Source organism: Falco peregrinus, chromosome W (genome assembly GCF_023634155.1).
Source record: "Falco peregrinus isolate bFalPer1 chromosome W, bFalPer1.pri, whole genome shotgun sequence".
Classification (NCBI taxonomy): domain Eukaryota; kingdom Metazoa; phylum Chordata; class Aves; order Falconiformes; family Falconidae; genus Falco; species Falco peregrinus.
Window position 1 is genome coordinate 22992138 of NC_073743.1, and position 17637 is coordinate 23009774.

Consider the following 17637-nt stretch of genomic DNA (forward strand, 5'->3'; position numbering starts at 1 on the left):
GACATTCAGAAGTTTAAAAAAAAAAAATCAACTATTAATACGCAGCTCGCTGCTCTTCCCTTCTCCTCAAAAAAAGGCATTAAAAATACTGCCTTGTGCTCAGTCCACCAGAGAATTCCAGGCTTAAAACAAAATTAGAAAGATATTACCACCAGAAAAACAGTAAGAAATGACCTATTGTTTTTGTTTCTGAATACTGTTGCATAATCAGCACTTGGTAAAGCTTAGAGGGCTTGAAATAATTTCCACTGGCATGTCAAAGTGTTTCTAGCTCAGAAAAGTCTCAAGATAATCTGATCTTGACAAATCACACCAATCTACTCTTCTCCTTCCCTGACACAGCAATCTCAATTTTACTTTTGTAGTCAGCCAGTCTCTAACAGTTCTCTCTGTATAGGCAACCTGTATTCACGCAGTATCAAGGCAGCTCACACTATACTATCCCACACAAGAAACTGTAAGAAACATGGCTGCAGGTCTGTATGTTGTTTTCTTCCTTTCTTTTCACAACACTTAGGAGTCATGCTTGCCAAAAGACCCACTGCAGCAATTCTCCACGTAGTTACAGGCAAAACACAAGGAGATGCAGCATGCAGTTCCCAGCTTAATATCCTCCCCAGCTATTTTGAGCCCACTGGTCAACTTCTAATTTTGATAAAGAGAGGGACGGGGAGAAGGTTTTGCTGTGCAAAACAAAGAGCCAGCCTAGCCCTTCTGCTGAAAGGCTCAGGGTTATGTGCCTGGCTTGCCACCTGGCCAATTTAACACAGAACATGCTTATTTGTGTCTACGCATGGGGCACAGGGGAAGGAGCTAAGAATACAGGGGGAGAGAAGGAGTCAGGGCCATGGGCAGAAAAGGAAGGGAAGGAAATTTACAGCGAAGAGGATATGTAAGGCATTATAGGAAGGGAAAAAAATAAAATCAAGAGAATGGGGAAAAGGAGAAAAGCTAAACATTAAAAATACAGGATAAAACTATGGAAGTCCACCTTCCATTGCTAAATTGGCTCAGGAAATACCCTGTCTGAGGCAGCTGGATTTGTCACCTTTCTTGGCCGCTTTACATGTCTTGGCCCAGCTACCAACACGTCCTCATCTCATTTCTTACTAGTTTTAGATTACACATTAATTGTTTCAAGATTCCTGAAGGCTACTACTGCTCTGGGAAAAAAAAGATATTGGGGATTGGGTTGTGGAAATGGGAAAATTTTTGTGAAGGAGTGGGAGGAAGCTGCTTTTTTAGGAGAAGTTCCTCCCAGTGCATGGAATTAACATAACATTTCTACCTCCCAGCTAGTGCCATTCAAGGCTTATTTTTAGATGCTCTCTGTCCAACTCTCTGCACAGGAATGTTTCTTACTGATATGGCTTGGTCTCAATTCTGTCTTGCAGGAAGAAGCCAGGACTAGGACAAAGAGGCAAAGACTTTCCATAACTAGCAAGACTGATTTCAGAATTAACTTTTGCAAACTATAAGACTATCTGCTAAAGCTTTACTTCAATTCAACCAGCCCCATAATTAAGCCAATAACCAGCAAGAACCAGTGACTCTATCTGGCACAAGGAAGCAGCGGTATTTATTGTGTAAACCACAGCAAACCAGGGGACGCGCAGGCTGACAGAAGGAGAAGCTGTTACTGGAAGGCCTTGTACTGTAAGTGTCCAGGTAGTAAACTTGAAATGCTCACTGACTCCTCCATCTTCTGTACCCTTTTTTGGCTGTGGCCCAGTACATGTCCTAGAGGTGGTTTAACCCTGGAACAAGGCTCACTGAACAATTACCAGATGAAGATAAGATATTTGACAATCACACACTACCAACCTTGTTTGTTCGTGGGTTTAACATCAGTGGCTTGCCTTTTTCTTTCGTATGTGCACTGCGACACACCATCATGCAGGGAGTGGCAGCTACTCTTAGTCGGGAGAACATTTTTTTTTATACTGCACCTGGGAAAAAAAAAATCATTCATATACAGAGGCAGTGGAACCAGTGTTCATATTTGTAGGCCATCTATTGTAAAAGAAATAGGCACATGCTAGATAAAACTCTTTGCTCTAACACTGTGATAGTAACTCAGAATCACCTTGCAGCAGCCAACTGGAAGAAAAAGGAATGCTTTACAACGAGAGTGCATGAGCGAGTGGAGATAAAATACAGGGACACTGATGTGAGCTAGCATTGTGCTGTAGGCTGTAGTCAACCAGCATTCACTATGTGTTGCCTTATAGCTGCACCATAAACCCAGAGCAGAACTGCCATTAGCAAATATTAACCTTCTGTGGTGACCCTGCAACTGGCACCAGTGCAAATACCAAGCAGGGCAGAATGACTTGGCCTAGTGCAGCAAAAAGATTTTAAGCTGAGTTGCTCCAGCAGCTTTCTGAAAATGAAATCTTGTGGCCTGGACAAGAAAAAAACCTAGATTAGAACAAAATGTAGACTTAAAATGGTCAGAAATTCACTGAACTCTGGATTCCGTGCTTAGATTTTTTTAAATTCCAAGCCTAAAAAAAGGCTATTTTTAGAGAGAATATAGTCTTTTCAATAACTGACATGTTTCCCTAACAAATAAAAAAATTGTTAGTATCACTCAAAGCTTAGTTCTTAATCTTGCCAGGTGATAACTCCTAAATCCATTTTACTCAAATATTAACTGCAAGCTCTTTGGAAGAGAAGTTATCATTTATCATGTGCTTGTAAAATGCAGTACCACCAGGGAATGTGTACTGGACTCATCTCTAAACATTATTTCACCAACACAGAGAGACAACAGCAATGACAGTGAGACCATACAGAGGACCATGGCCTGTATGAAGACACATTAAGATGGCAGGCCAGAAAGGACAGATGTATGCAGCTTGGATGCAGTATCATGCAGAATCCTGACACGGGGAGAAGAAAAAAAAAACCACCAACAAATCCCTTTAGCAACAGGCCTATAGAGTCAGTGGAGAAAGGCAGAGATCCGGGATCAGCACAGCAGGGAACCCCTCTCCATTGCAATTGGTGTGGGTGGGGGACGCCAGCAGCCAGAGCTCCATCATCCCCTGGCCCGGCTGCAGGTTCACATCCAAGAGACATGCAAGGACAGTAAAGCAGGTATGAGCCATTTTTAAGGAATGAAATGATGCATGGTTTGGATTTTTAATTTCTTCCAGATGGAAGCCAAAATTAGATTAAACAACAAAACTTCATTATCTTAAATATAGCCTGAATACTTTAGAAGACCTTCTTATAATCAAATTTACACATAATCAGCTTTTAAAATGGCACACTGATCTTACAAGTTACAATCTAAGGATTTTCTTCAAAATCTTCCCAAGCATTAACATGCAAACATTTAATATTTTTCATCAACAGTTATGCCCAAGTTTCTCTTTCACCTACTATAAAGCATAGAGGAAAGCAGCACTGTTATTCAGCAGGATCGCTTTCTCTCATCCTTTATTTGTTTGTTTAGGCCTTGCAACTGAAAAAAAAAATCCACTCAAAACCCATGTGTTTAGTTGTTTCGTGGTGAAGAACATAAATTTACTGTGTGGAGACAGGATGAATGGAAGCCTTGCCAGCACCACAAACAAATGTTGCTTTTAATATGATAATTCCTCCCTAAACCAGCCAGCAGTGGACTAAACACCACTGGTCTGCCAGAACTTGGGGCAGCTGAAAATCAGGATCAGATAAGCAAAATTCATTTTGTGCTGCAAAACAACCAGCCTTTAGGAATGACAAATTCGGTCTTAACTGTTTTAAATTCTGATTGTTCATTTGCCATTGTTACACAACTGTGAGTCCATCTCCTTATGCACATGAGGCTAAAAGTAATCTGTGATTACAGGATTACAGCATCGCAGCAAACCTCAGCCCAAATCCCATCAGTCTGGTGTTAGGGGGGCTTCAATGGGTCATGAGCAAATGCCTTAAACATGGAATTAAAAAGTAGGCCAAACAGCACACCTCAGCCTACTCTAAGTTTAAATTACTTTGTTGCAATTAATAAGCATTTAAGAACCAAACAAGATTGTGGCCCAGATTTCTCTTAACTTGATCAATTAACTCTCTAATCAAGAGAGAAAGAGAGAAAAAGACTTTTCAGGGGTGTGATTAAAATCTTACTTTATTCTCTTCCCTATGAGAGAGAAGACCTGCTCCTCTCCTCTGAGGTGACATACTGGCACGTAAAACAATTCTCTTGCTGGGGGTACTTCAAATGCATAAAGCAAGTGGGAGAATCAGGCTTCATTTTTCACTCAGTCCCTCCGTTTATATGCAAGAGAGATAATCCCAGTTAATTTATATCCAGCATAAAACCTGACTGGTAACTCAGTCCTGAGCTCTTCTTTCCCTGCTCTTCCAATTGGTTCCTATTTCCATTTCAACTCCATTCTTGCACATCTCCTCTAGCTCCTTTTGTGGCAACTTTTAAACATGTCTTACCAAGAATCTGCCTCCAAAACTCAGTTTAACGTGGCTCACCCTGAAAACACAAAGCAAGCATCCTTGCCTTATCCCCCATCCATACTCCTCTGTAGGAGTGCCAAGAGCTCTACCCGCATGGCCATGGCCCTCCATGACTCATCTACCCTCTACTCCCCACTCTGTTGGCCGCCAACTTGGCAAGAACAAGCCACCCATCAGCTCATGTCTTTCCACTTTAGAAGTCCAAAATCCTCCTCAAGAATACATGCACAGGACAATCCAGAAACCCTTAGGATTAAAAATCAAGGCCACATCCGTACATGCCACCAGTGTCTTGATGTTTTTTACAGCGAAGCTCCCAGGCTGACTCTGCTCACCCACAAGCAGAGGCTCACAGGGGGGCTTGAGCCAGATGCAGCACTGGGGTAGCCATAAAATTCACACCAGGAGTTTGGGATTCCCGCTAACAACTTCTCAGACAGAAGATGCCAGCAGACAATAAAAATATTTTAAACGCAGCATGGTACAACTGACAACAAATAACATGCCCTGGGCAGCACCACTTCCCCTCTGGTCTCATGGGGAAGACAGAAGGGATATAAAATCTTGTGCCTAGTGGCTAGTACTTGCCAGCTCTGCTTCTGCAAAGCATTTTGGGCAGGCAACAAGGTGCAAGGAGAGGTTTGGAAAAAGGGTCCCCAAACAGATACCTGGTTTCAAGGAGACTAAAGGGTTGGGTCATGCTGCTTCATGGGAAGGTTTTTAAATGGTTTATGATAGGTTTTGTAGAAGAGGGGCCAGGCTTGAGATGGTGGTGCTTTAACCATAAGAAAAAGGAGAGATTATTTTGATGGTAGAAGCTGTCAAAAGGGGGGTGTTGCCATGACATGAAAAAATACATTGCACAACCTCAGCCCTCTGTCTCCCACGAGGAGGAATTAGGAAAAAAACAGAGGAATTCAAAGAAGAATAAAATTCCTGCTGAAATACGTGTCTCCATAACCAGAACAAGGATTTCTTTTCTTCTTTCAGTACCTGACAATGGTAAGGACTAAACAAGACTGTTGTGCACCACTGGACTTAAACCAATACAATGGGTAATTTTTTATTTATTACCACATACATGCTGTGTCACAATTTAAGATAATTAAATTCTTCGGCATGCCAGATGACAGCTCTCTGCTGTGCCTTATCAGGAGGCATCTGGCCAGGTCAAACTAATTACCAATACTGCACAAGTGCCCTTATCTAGGAGCAAATGTTTTGCTGCTGCAATTATGGATTTGTTAAACTGCAAAAGTTACCTTTAAGGGAAAGGTTCCTCATACTTTTAAAAGGTACAATTATGTTGCTCAGAGTCAGGAAGCTCAGTGTCAATTAAAGCAAGGTCTGCTTCAATTCCTGCACAGGCTGCCTGACTCGTCAATTATACCTTAGCAAGGAGTATCTCTCAGTGGACAGCAACATGCGCTCCATGACTCTGCAGTCTTCCTTCACTTTGAAAGATGGCTAAAGAGAAATCTATTTCAAGTATTCCTGAAATCCTGTGTAAATGAACAGTTCCAGTCTTTCTTTCATGTACAGAAATTACCAAGACGTGCATTAATAGAAACTTTTTCTTGATAAACACAAGCTGGATTTATTCATTCAAGCCCATACAGGCACCACAGTTTCCAATCTTTCTGGCCTCAATCAGTTTTGGTATTTTGGGCACCACTGCTCTAGGGCCAACAAACATTTTCTCTTACATTGCCACAGCAATCTATCCAGTGAGTCTGCAGTATCCCCAGGGCTGGTGTGGATACACCACCACACTATCTTTTTTTTTTTTTTCCTAAATGAAAGAAGCCTTGACACAAACCAGGCACACACTAGCTGGCTTCATCACTTCAATGATAAAGCAGTTGAAAATTATTACATTAGGCAAGTACCAACTATAACTGCATCTCCCAATGAGACTTTTACTCAAGAGAAAGCAGCTTTCCCTGCACCTGCCACCCTGCAGTGCATGCTTTGCAGATCAAGGGGGAAGGGGGCACTTGCATTTTACAACAGGAGCATCCCAGTGTGTACGTATATGGAGGAAGGAGCAGATTGATGAGGCTGGGCGATGCTGTCCTGCACAGCAACTCAGCATCTCCGATTCCCTGAGCTGACCAGACACTGTTGGAGGGAGTTAGCAGAAAATGGTGGTAATAATATTTCAGGTTCCTTCCAGCAAAGTCCTGAGCTGTCACTTTAAAGGATATTTCTACTGTATCTTGAGATCTGCAGATTAAAAGGAACAAACATATGGGGAGGTGTTACTAATAAAGTGTTTGGCAGTGATAAGCTGGTCACTTTGGATGCAGATCTTCAAGATACTGAAACTACTTTTCTTCCCTCTTATTCTGAGGCAGCCGGTTCAGCAAGGAGAAAAATTAGATGTGCAGTAATTCAGTGGAGAAAGTTAATAACATGAGGCTTGAAACATCCAGCAAATAAAGCACACTTAGGCAAATTCAAAAGTGAATAATAGCAGAACACCTTTGCAAAAAGAGCATGTGTTCTCTAAATTGCTTTAACTTACAATATTATAAAACTTCTTGCAGCACAACTAGAAAGTAGGACTAAATGATTTGATATTGGAGTCTTGGTTCATAAAAGTTCTTATCACACTACATCAAAGAGCTATTTTATTATACATTAATGATCTGGCCTAAATATTTTTCTGAAGTCAGTCCATTATCTTGTACTGTGGAAACTGCAGCAGCATCTACTTTGACAAGAAGATGTACTCACATTCTTGATTTTATTCCATTTGTCTGACTGGGAGGGCTACCAGTAGTAAAGGTAAGTGCATCTGTGTATGTGGGAAAAAGGCCTTATCCTGCAGAATCCTTAGAAAGATTGCAGAAATACACAGAAAGTCACTGTTGCTTTATTCTGCAGAACTGGTACATTCCTGTACTAGAACTGTTTTCTTCTGTTCACAAATAGGGATTTTTTTTTTGGATAGGAGAGTGAAACAAGGATGTTCTCAATAACTGCTACACACTTATAAAAGGGAATTCTTCCCAGAACAGCTCAGCAATAAACACTGAGAAACAAAGCCACATGTTCATTTAGTGCCAATCAGGTAAAGTATAAGCCTGCAAACCGCTTATAAACATCGCTGTGCACTACAGTTAGGACTTTAAATTACAGAAGAATCTGAAAAACTATCCGTAGTAACAGTGAAGTGCTCCTTCTGTTGCAATAAAGGGGCTGCCACCAGTCGTAAAGATGAATGTTCAATTAGTACTCACTCAAGCACAGCGCACTACCATGCATTTTGACAGCTTTGCTCTTAGTTTGCAGAAGAAAAAGCTTCAAATCTTGTCTGCACTCATGCTGCTGACTCATAACACTACCACACAGGACTCTCAGAAGTTTTGTTCTGGGACTGTTAACACACACTTTCTCTTAAAATACACGCCCAGACTAAATTTCTACAGACCTTATGTCAGGCACTGGTGGCTGCACACACACATGGATTACTTGCAGAGTTTCATATTCTGTCTGCCTCTTCCTGTTACCCACGTATGTACACAGATACAGATTTCCCTTTGCTGTTCACTACTTTTTGGAATTAAGAATGCAAAGATACCAAACAATAGCTTGCTTGGCTACAAGACTGTCCTTTTTTATCAGCCCCTTAACAGGTTGCAAGTTTTCAGGTTTCTTCAAGAGATTGATGCCATGATACAACACACCAAGTTGCTCAGAGACGAGCACTTATCTGGTACCATTTAACATTACAGTGCAGCAAGTCCAAGGGGCACATGGAACCTGCAACAGTGGCATTTCAAACAGCCACCACCACTTCTTTTAATAGCCAAGAAGCAAAACCCAATGACCAGAGAGACTAGCTCTAAAAATACCAGGCAGCCTGACCATGTTTCCTCTTCCAACCCTGCACCAGCAGCTCTGCAACTTCCCAGCTTTCACTCTCTAGCTTTTAGGCCCATCAAAGTTCACCACAGGTTGAAAGTCATCATGGGGGTCCATCAGCCAACACCGAGGAGCTGCAGAAAGAGCTAAATGTGGGGAATTTGGGGGCAGCGTCCTCCCAGGCTTGACCCGAGGAGCTGCTACCAATGATGGGGCTTGTTCTCGGCGGGTGACAGCTGCGTACTTGTCACCCATTTTGACAGCTGGTAAACACACACCCTGCATGGCCTGGGCAGCGCACGCCCTGTTGCCTCTGAGGCAGGACCTGAAGTATTTTCCACCCGCCGCCAGGGCCGGCCAGGCCGAGGGCGGCAGGCCTCCGCTACCCCCCGCAGCAGGCCGAGCCTCGGGGCCTGCCGACACACAGGGGTGAGCTGCTGTTGTACTAGGCTTCAGTCGGCCCCAGGGGACACGGAGCTCCCTCCATCCCCATTCCCGGCTCCCGGGCGGGCCTCGTGTACCCTCACAGGAGGACGGGGCTGGCCGCATGCCCGGGCCCTCCCGGCCCTCGGTGCCGCCCCGGTCCTGCCCATCGCACACCCTCCGGCTGCTGCTCGGTGGCACGCTCGGCCAGGGCACGAAGCGAGCGGCCTCTTCTCACCCTGGCAACACGCAGGCGACAGGGCCGGGGGCCAGGTTTCAAAGGGGGGAGGCAGTCGAGAGAGGAAAGGTTGCAAGGGTCGAGGCTCTGGAAAAAACGCCCCCAAAATACGGGGTTGTAAGGAGACAAGAGACCTTTTGTACGCCGATTGTAAAATTGTTATCAGAATGGGATCTACCTCCTCCTGTGGCTGCTGCCCTCTGAGTGATGCTGGCTGAAGATCCGTTTCTATTGTGCAACGGCAGCTCCCATCCGCTGAAGCTCCGTCTGCCTCGGAACCCGCCACTGAATGGAGCAAACAAGGAGACACCGGGGAGGGACACCCCGGAAGGTGGGGTGTTCCTCATGACTGACAACCCAGCGCAGCCAATGAAAAGGAAGCCGGCTCGCCAGCCGGCGCGACTAATGCGCTTCCCGCTCCGCGGCTCCCCGCCCCGACGGAGGGGAAACAGGGCCAAGCATAGCCGGGCGCGGCCTGTTAAATATTAATTAGGGCAGGAGCGACAGCGAATCGGCGTGGAGAGGCGCGGCGCCGAGCCCAGCGCCTGAGGGGCGGGGCTCCCGATAAGGGGCGGGGCGAGGGGTTGTGTGAGGGGATGGGGTCATGAGGGACCGTGACGGGACCGGGGCTCGTGACGGGACCGGGCTCGTGAGGGGACTGGAACCGTGAGAGGGTAGCAGCTGCGAGGGGACAGGGGCCGTGAGGGGACAGGGGCTGTGAGGGGACCACAGCTGTGAGGGGACAGGGATGGGGGCTGTCAGGGGCCAGGGGCCGTAAGGGTGCCCACAGGCACCTAGGGTGGCAGGGCTCCTGAGGGAGCACGGAGGGCGAGGCAGTAAGGGCAAAGCAGCAGGAAGGTAGCAGAGAGGAGGTCTTTTGGTGGCAGGGGAACAGAGTCCCCCTGGGTATAGCTGCTTGAAGCAAGACAGACGCTGCTTCCCAATGTCCGGGGCCACAGTGCTGGATCCCCTACACGGATCAGAGCTCCTCAAAACATGCAGAGCCACAGCACTGAGGAGTTATCCTCTGCCTTATGTGCTGCCATACAGAGCCTGAAGGACTGGAATACCCTTTGATTAAAACAGAAGACTTGGCAGAAGATGGTGAGGCAACTAATGCTGCAGGTCAGCAATAAAATTACCAGGCCCAGAAAAGAACTGTGATCTCAAAAAGCATCACACTTCATAACATAGGGTTGTTAGTCCTAATGCTGGTCTCACCTTCTTAATAGAAACTATACTCTTCCTCAGCTAAGCTTTCACAGTGTTTGGAGAGGGAAGGTATAATGGTATTAAATGTGACCACTCAGCTTGTCTGAGACTTCGTCTGTCTCCTTTCTAACCCAAACCCTGAGATGTTTTCCAGTGTTGCACATTATGAGGCTGTTAATTCTCTGCTGGCACTTAATATGATTTAAATTGTTAGATGTACAAATGAGCACTGTGCAGTTAAGAGAAGCAGAGTTGCTATAGTAACTGGAGCAATAATATATAAACCCTTTTAATCAAAACCTTGTCTAATCATGATTTTGAGACCTGTCATGAAGTGCATATTCTGCTGCTTTCCACCATCAGCATGACACTGACGGCTTTGAAACGTTTCTGAATAATGTGGTGCTGCACCTATAAACAAAGGGGATTGCTAAAATAACATGCAAGATCATGACTTTGTGACTGACTAAAAACTGAAGGCATTTAAAACCACCAGACTTCATACCCGAATAGCATAAATCAGTATTGCAGTAAACTCATGTCATTGTAGACTGGTTGAGGATCTTGCCCCATATAGCTAACGAACAGTTTAACGCCTTGCTGAAATATACTGCATAACACTCCCTTGTGAAAGAATGTCTGTCTTGAAAACTGTGTTGTAATTAGTCCCAGAAGAGAAAAACCTCCACCCCAGGGAATGGGATTTGGCAGAACTGCAGGGTCTGAAACTTCCAGCAACAATTTTTAATGGGAGGGAGAGCTTTCATTTCTAGACAGCACACCCATGACTTGTGCCAGCATTTCCTCCCAGCAGCTCTTTGGTATCAGGTTCATTCCCCAATGCAGACTCACCAAAACTTTGGTTTGAGGTGGCCGTGCTCCACCTCAGTCTTGTATAGTTGGGCAGCAGCAGCTTGGAGCGATATGTCACAATACAGCACAGCCTACTGCCTGATAACACCAACTTGGCTTGTCCTAAGGCAACAGGGGTGCTTTATGTCTGATTTATATAGACAGCAACTCCATGTACCGTGGGACTCTGCTTTCTCAAGCCTGTTCTTCATCTCATGCTACTACATAGCCACCGAGTGACTGTTACATGTATTGCTAATTCATGCAACTGCCTGTGCTGTAGAACAAGAGCAGCAGTTATTTCTTCTTCCTCCCAAGGACTTTTATCACCTTATTTGGTGATCAACACAGAAGAGTTTCTTTTGGCACACACAATGTTGTTGCTTTGCTGTTGCCAAGAGAACAAGTGGGAGTCCTTGGCATTCCTCAGCTTGGTAAAGCCAACTGTCACAGCTCTGCTATCTCTTGGCTGTACAGGAGCAGCCTCAAGCAGTGTCACAGCTCACTCACTACAGGGCACGAATTCATTCAGAAATTTTTAATACAACAGGAGACTCTTTGACTGTAACATCAGATTTCCTGCATATACAAGGCATGGAATTTTACTGGGGTTCCTCTTCAGAGGAAGACAGCGCTTTGTGCTGAAGTAAAATGCGTCTCCCAAAAGTAATCCGATCACAGTTTGAAGGTATACATCAAGATGGTTTTCTTAAATCATTTCCACTGTCCTAAACCCACGCTGTATTCCCCATTTGATTTTTCTGCACTTTTGATCATTTGCTGTTTGTTCTGTCTCTCTTTGCTAAATCACAGAGTTGGATACTTCCTGTTTCATTTTTCTCATGATAAATAAACCTTACTGATTGTAACTGAGTCCCTCTGATAAATTAAATAGAAGACTTTTGTTTCCCATCCTTGAGATAATTTTGTCTCTCCTTTCTGTAACATTTCCAGTTTTTCAAATATCTTACTAAAAGCAGCAGCACTAGAGCTGGACTCGGTGTTCTTGGTTTTTATATCACTGATTCTTAATGTAATTTTTTTTAAAAAAAAAAATCACTTCTTTATTCTACTCTGCTAGATCCAGGGCTCTTTTCCTTTCCTCCATAGTGCTGCCTCAACACCTACACTGTCACTCCCATAAATACACTGATAATGTAGCTATGTATAAACAGCTACTGAACAAATAATTATTTAAGCAGTCATGTTAGTTTTTATCTCCCTCCAGTCTCAGAAATATTGACAGTACAGACTAGCAGACAAGACATCACTCACAAAGAAATTTTCTGCAGCTTGATAAAATCTGGCGTTTTCACCTTCTACTCCTTATTTCTGTTAAAAAGTGCTCAGCGTTAACTGTATGGTTAGACTAATCCTCATAGAGCGATGACCCTTCTGACTTCTCATTTACGTTATGAGACTATAGCAGGAACGAGGCAGATGATCGTTACCTCAAGGCAAGTTTTGTGAAGAAAAATAGTATATTTTATTAGATGAATTCCACTAAAAGATACTTCTCTCCGCAAACCTTGCCTTTTTCAACAATTAGCAGAGCAACAGCACTGCTAATTACCTTTACACTGTTTCCATTATTTTAATTCTACTTCTGTAGAAGTAATTTCATTCTCTCTTTTAAAGTTATTCTGCTTAAAATTTCTCATGTAATGTTTTTGCAATCGAATGTGTCCACAGTATTCTCTGGCACCGAGACCAGCTCACATGACAACAGCCCACATCCACGCTATTAAAGTGTTTTACCATCCAAACCAACATTCACATGCAGACTGTATTTTGGGAATAGTGCACTAATTCCCATACTGCCTCCAGCAACTGATTGAGAAAATGCTAGTTGGCCTGATCCAGAACTATGCCTGGGATTGTGCTAATGATTTAACAGTATAGATGACAAAGCTCCGGCTCCTGGGGACCTTTTGTGGTGCTGTTAAATCTGTCTTGATTAGGGATGATGTTGCTTAAACATATATCCATACATGTCTGTAAGTCTTCCCAGTTAGGGAGCTCTGGCCTGCATGGGTACCAGTCCCTCCTCTCCCTAGTTCTGATGAATGCCTTTGTCAGTGACTCATATCACTATTATTGTAGGTGAACAGGTCTGTCATTTCCTGCTTTTTAATTTGTATTTTACTTTCTCTGCTTTTGATCTGGAACCTCTTTCTAGGCTGATGACCCGTTTGACCTCAGATCATCAGTTGCTTCGACTCCGCTGAGCTCCTGAATGGCCGGGGACATGGTGACAAACCCTGAGATGGTCTAACCAGGTAGCGTTTCATCTTGCATTTCTGCCTCTTTCTCCGCTTCCTTCAATTTTCAGTTTCTTCAGTCCACTTTCAACACTGCGTCACACTACTTATCCTGACCAATGACCATCTCCTCCCTCCTCGTTTTTCTCCATTAATAAAGCAAGTAGAAGATACAGTTGCAGTTTGCACAGACTGACCTGTACTGGATGTAATCTGGCCACCATAGAATCACAGAATTGTTTGGGTTGGAAAAAACCTTTGAGATCACAAAGTCCAACCATTAACCCAGCACTGTCAAGTGCACCACTAAACCATGTCCCTAAGTGCCATATCTACACGTCTTTTAAATCCCTTCAGGGCTGGTGACTCCACCACCTCCCTGGGCAGCCTGTGCCAGTGCCTGACCACCCTTTTGGTGAAGACCTTTTTCCTAATATCCAATCTAAACCTCCCCTGGCACAACTTGAGGCCGTTTCTTCTTGTCCTGTCACTTTACCTCTCTGTCTCCCTTTTGTGTGATTAGCCGGGAAGGGGCTGAGGACTAATGTAATCCTCAGAGATATTCCATACTTGCAGCTCTGTGGTGAATACAGCAAGGAAGGAGAAAGTGCAGCTTTGTTGGCAGAATTATGCTGGTGGTGGGTCCTACTCCATCCAGCACAGCGATGTCGTTCTGGGGTTTTATCTGTCCATGTCCCCGACCAATGTAACCGTATCAGCTCAAGCATGCAGCATCAACTCAGGGCTTTGAGACTGTTAATTCAAGCACAAAGTAGAACAAGTACAAAGGGGAAGGACTGCCCTCTTCTGATTGCTCAGTATATACCAAATTGGGATTGTCATGCCTTTATTTGACCAAAGTGGGTATAAAAAGCACCAAAAACTTTACACTCACTGTGAGTTTAGAAATCCTAAAGTGCCACTGACTTCAGTTAAGGTGGAAAGAGTTGCCACTCAGACATCTCAGGGGAGAGTCTAACTCCATCAGTAATGGTTTGGTAATCTTGTATCTGTGTTTAAGATCTGGAAATCAGCATAAAGTGCTTTTCTGTCTCACTCTCATCTAATACAGTGTGTGTGTGTGTGCTGCAGAATGAGGATGGACCTTGCAGGGACTCATCAGAGCCAGTGGTGAGGCTTGAAAGTTAAAAGATGAGTCCCATCATCATAGGCACACTTGATGACTCTTGCTTCTGCTTTTAAATGATGAACACCACGCTCTCAGCCTGGGCTTACAGGCAATTACACTGGTGTCTCAGGCTTGAAACTCTCTCAAATGAGAACAGTGTGTTTTTGACTCCATATGGCAGTGACAGACAAAAATTATAGAGAAACCTGCAAAAAAAGGTCCATTAGCCTTCATAGGTCTCCAAATTGCACTGTCCTGAGAGGCCACAAAGTGAATTTTCTGTACTTTTTAGCACAATATCATCATCTCCACCCTGAATTCTCTGCAAGGCTAGCAAAGGATAGCATCTTAACTAATGCAAATCGACTTAGTTTCCTACAAAAGAAGTGAGAAAAGAGACTATGAACTGATAAGCAGAGTGCCACCACTGCACTCAAGAGAAACGGCTTTTGCTTTTGGAGCTACTGTTTGCCTGCTGAAGACTGCTGAAGGCAAAGCAATCCCTGGGACTCCGCTAAAGCAGTGTTACAGCTGCTGACCTGCAGTGTTACATCTATGCCCTGCTTGGACTCCTTTGCATTTTAATTCATCTGACATGTACTCTCACTGGCCACATGTTGCTAGTTGAATCATAAGATCTAACTCTTCCTGCAGGAGAAGGTTGATATTAAAAACATGATCAAAGAGAAACAATTACATGATGAGTTTTTACATCTCGTACAAACAATAAAAGCCATAAATCCTTTACATCAATTGTGCATCGTATCACTTTCCAGAATATGCAGACATCTGGATTTGGAACAGTGTCAGCTGTCTTAGTTATGAGATATGAGATAGAGAGTTATGAGCCAGCTACAAACCCCCTGCTATAAAGTGAGCTTTGGCACTTATTCAGAAGCTTTTCTGTAGTTCAAATTACAGAGAACCTAACTCTGTCAAGATTTCATCAGCACTGCTGTAAATGGAAGTCTCTGATTCTTGACAACTTCCGCAACCAAGATTTTTTCTGAGAGTGAGGGAACTTGAGGCTCTAGAAAATTCAGACCTATTTAGCTAGCAAGGATTTTTTTTTTCCAGTTTAAGCTTATTTTCCTCAATCCAAAGATCAGGAGGGCAGAGGCTGAATGAAGCCACTGCCGAAAGACACCTGAGGATAAAAGATGGCAAGACACAGAGCTGCAGAAGCCACAGATCTTACTCTCCTCTGAGGCCAGAGCTCTACAGGCAGCATGCTGAAAAAAGAAAGTCATCAGGCAGCCATCACAGAAATCTGTTAGGAACAATCTACCTTCAGTAAATCTATGTCGGTTGTTCCAAACCACCTTTATCCACTTCAGGTGCTCAGAAATGGCTTCCAGGAGGATTTGCTCCCTTTTCTTTGCAGGACCTTAGCTTAGGCTGCCTGACCTGCAGGCTTGAGCAATCCCTTCCATCCTGAGGAGGGGTTTGGGGTCCCTTTGCACCCCTGCTGTTATTTAATGACATCATTTAATGCACTCCCAGGGATGCTCCTCCACCACTCCAGGAGTCAGTTGAAGACAAAAGGTGCTGGCAGTCCCTAATCGGGAAACTGCCAGCAGAAGCTGTTAGACACTGTCAGAAGCAAAAGCCTCCAGATGCCAACTCTCCCTGCAGGAGTCCCCAGGGAAAGCATGTGGCCAGACCTGGAAGCAGGTGCGCAGGACTGCCATCAGTGTGTGTTTTCTGCATGACTGAGGCCAGGAGAGTCAGTTCATTACTCTCCCTCAGTCTCAGTCATGCCCCACAGCTCCTGCAGACTGCAAATTGCAACCATGGGAGAATACTCACAGGGACAGCAGCTGTATGTGGTGCGTTTTGGATACCTTACTTACCAGCAGTGCATACGAAGGCCTGAACAGCAAAACATCATACTTCTTCAACTGCTGATTCACATGAATGTGAGCTGTATGTTATCCCTGCCCCAAATATCTGGTGGGGTGCAGAGTTAATGAGCAAACTGGTAGTAGCACTAGGTTACTGTTCAGAAAGATTTGGACTTCTTATTTTGAGCTCCACCAACAGATCACATGCTTCTCTCTATGAGAGAAAAAACAGTCTCCAACATAACTTTTAAAACATTGCTACAAAGCATGAGCTTCTTGGGTGTTAAAAGCCACCTAATTTAGCAGGTAAGCCTATCAGTTCAGGCCCACATGTGAAGAGGTTCCTCCCTTCTGCCTTCTTTGTCAGAGGATGCAGTGAATGTACTGCCAAAGACGAAGATTGCAATTCATAATTTTTACATGCATTGATACAATCCAGGTGGCCTCAGCACCTGCGCAGTGTGGACTCAGGTCACCAGGAACAGCATAATTTGTAATTTCCTTTTCTGTTCTAACCTCTGTTATTTAAATACTGACCCAGATGAACAAAGTGCTTAGCCACAAGCATGTATGCAATGAAGCGTGCAAGTAATCCCCATGGACAAAATGACTCTGCTGACCTGCTTGAGGATGACGTGCTTAAATACTTTGATGGAAAAAACCTACCAGATGCGATTCAGCAAGAGAAAGCACCTCCTGGCTTCATTCACAGCAGCAGGGAACACCCACCATCCCTCGAGCCCAGACCTACTGCTGCTCCTCACTGTCTACACATATGCCAAATAAGTGTGATCCCATTATTTCTCCTTGCAGGGGAAAAAGCTTGATGTCAACTCACCAACTGCTGGTACAGCCTCGCCCTGAGTTCTTCTGCACATCACAGGTACTGAAAATGGAAGTCTGCCGGAGGATGTAAGGACATGGCAAGGCTCTTGCCCTGGGTGATATTATCAGTTTGGGTCCCCTGTGGGGTTGATCTCTAAGGTTTAATCCAGGCAGTGAATTAGAAAGGCCAGGAAAGGCTCGGAACCCCACTTTTATCGGCTCCCCTGCAGAGGGCGGTCCCTCCTCGCCTAAGACAGCTCACAGCTCCCAGAGCTGCACAACTCTGAAGGCAGACTTTTAACCCCGAAACAATTCTTCCTGCTTGCCCAGCGGCAGGGAAAGAGCTGACAACCCTGGCTTGGGGACATCGTCCCAAAGAAGACCTTTGTCTGGCTGCAGTTCTGCACCCCAGACACCCCAGATGCAAATTGGCCTCCAGTACCTGGTGGGAGTCCCTGAATCCACCACTCATCTCCGCTTCTCCCACCTGCCCGCTCAGCTCCCTACCCATGGTTTCCT

General features: G+C 44.6%; 1 protein-coding gene across 5 annotated transcripts in view; it reads right to left on the reverse strand.

Moving 5' to 3' along the window:
- LOC101921703 (NAD-dependent malic enzyme, mitochondrial) overlaps nucleotides 1–9302 on the reverse strand; it is a 39626-nt gene extending 30324 nt beyond the window's left edge. For all 5 annotated transcript variants that reach the window (XM_027794514.2, XM_027794515.2, XM_055793030.1 and 2 more), the window contains exons 1-2: nucleotides 9174–9302; nucleotides 1825–1949 (exon numbers count right to left, since the gene is read on the reverse strand). In XM_027794514.2, coding sequence (XP_027650315.2) covers nucleotides 1825–1932 — 108 coding nt within the window. In that variant the 5' untranslated portion in view covers nucleotides 1933–1949; nucleotides 9174–9302. The remainder of the gene's footprint in view (nucleotides 1–1824; nucleotides 1950–9173) is intronic.
- Nucleotides 9303–17637: the final 8335 nt, after the last annotated feature.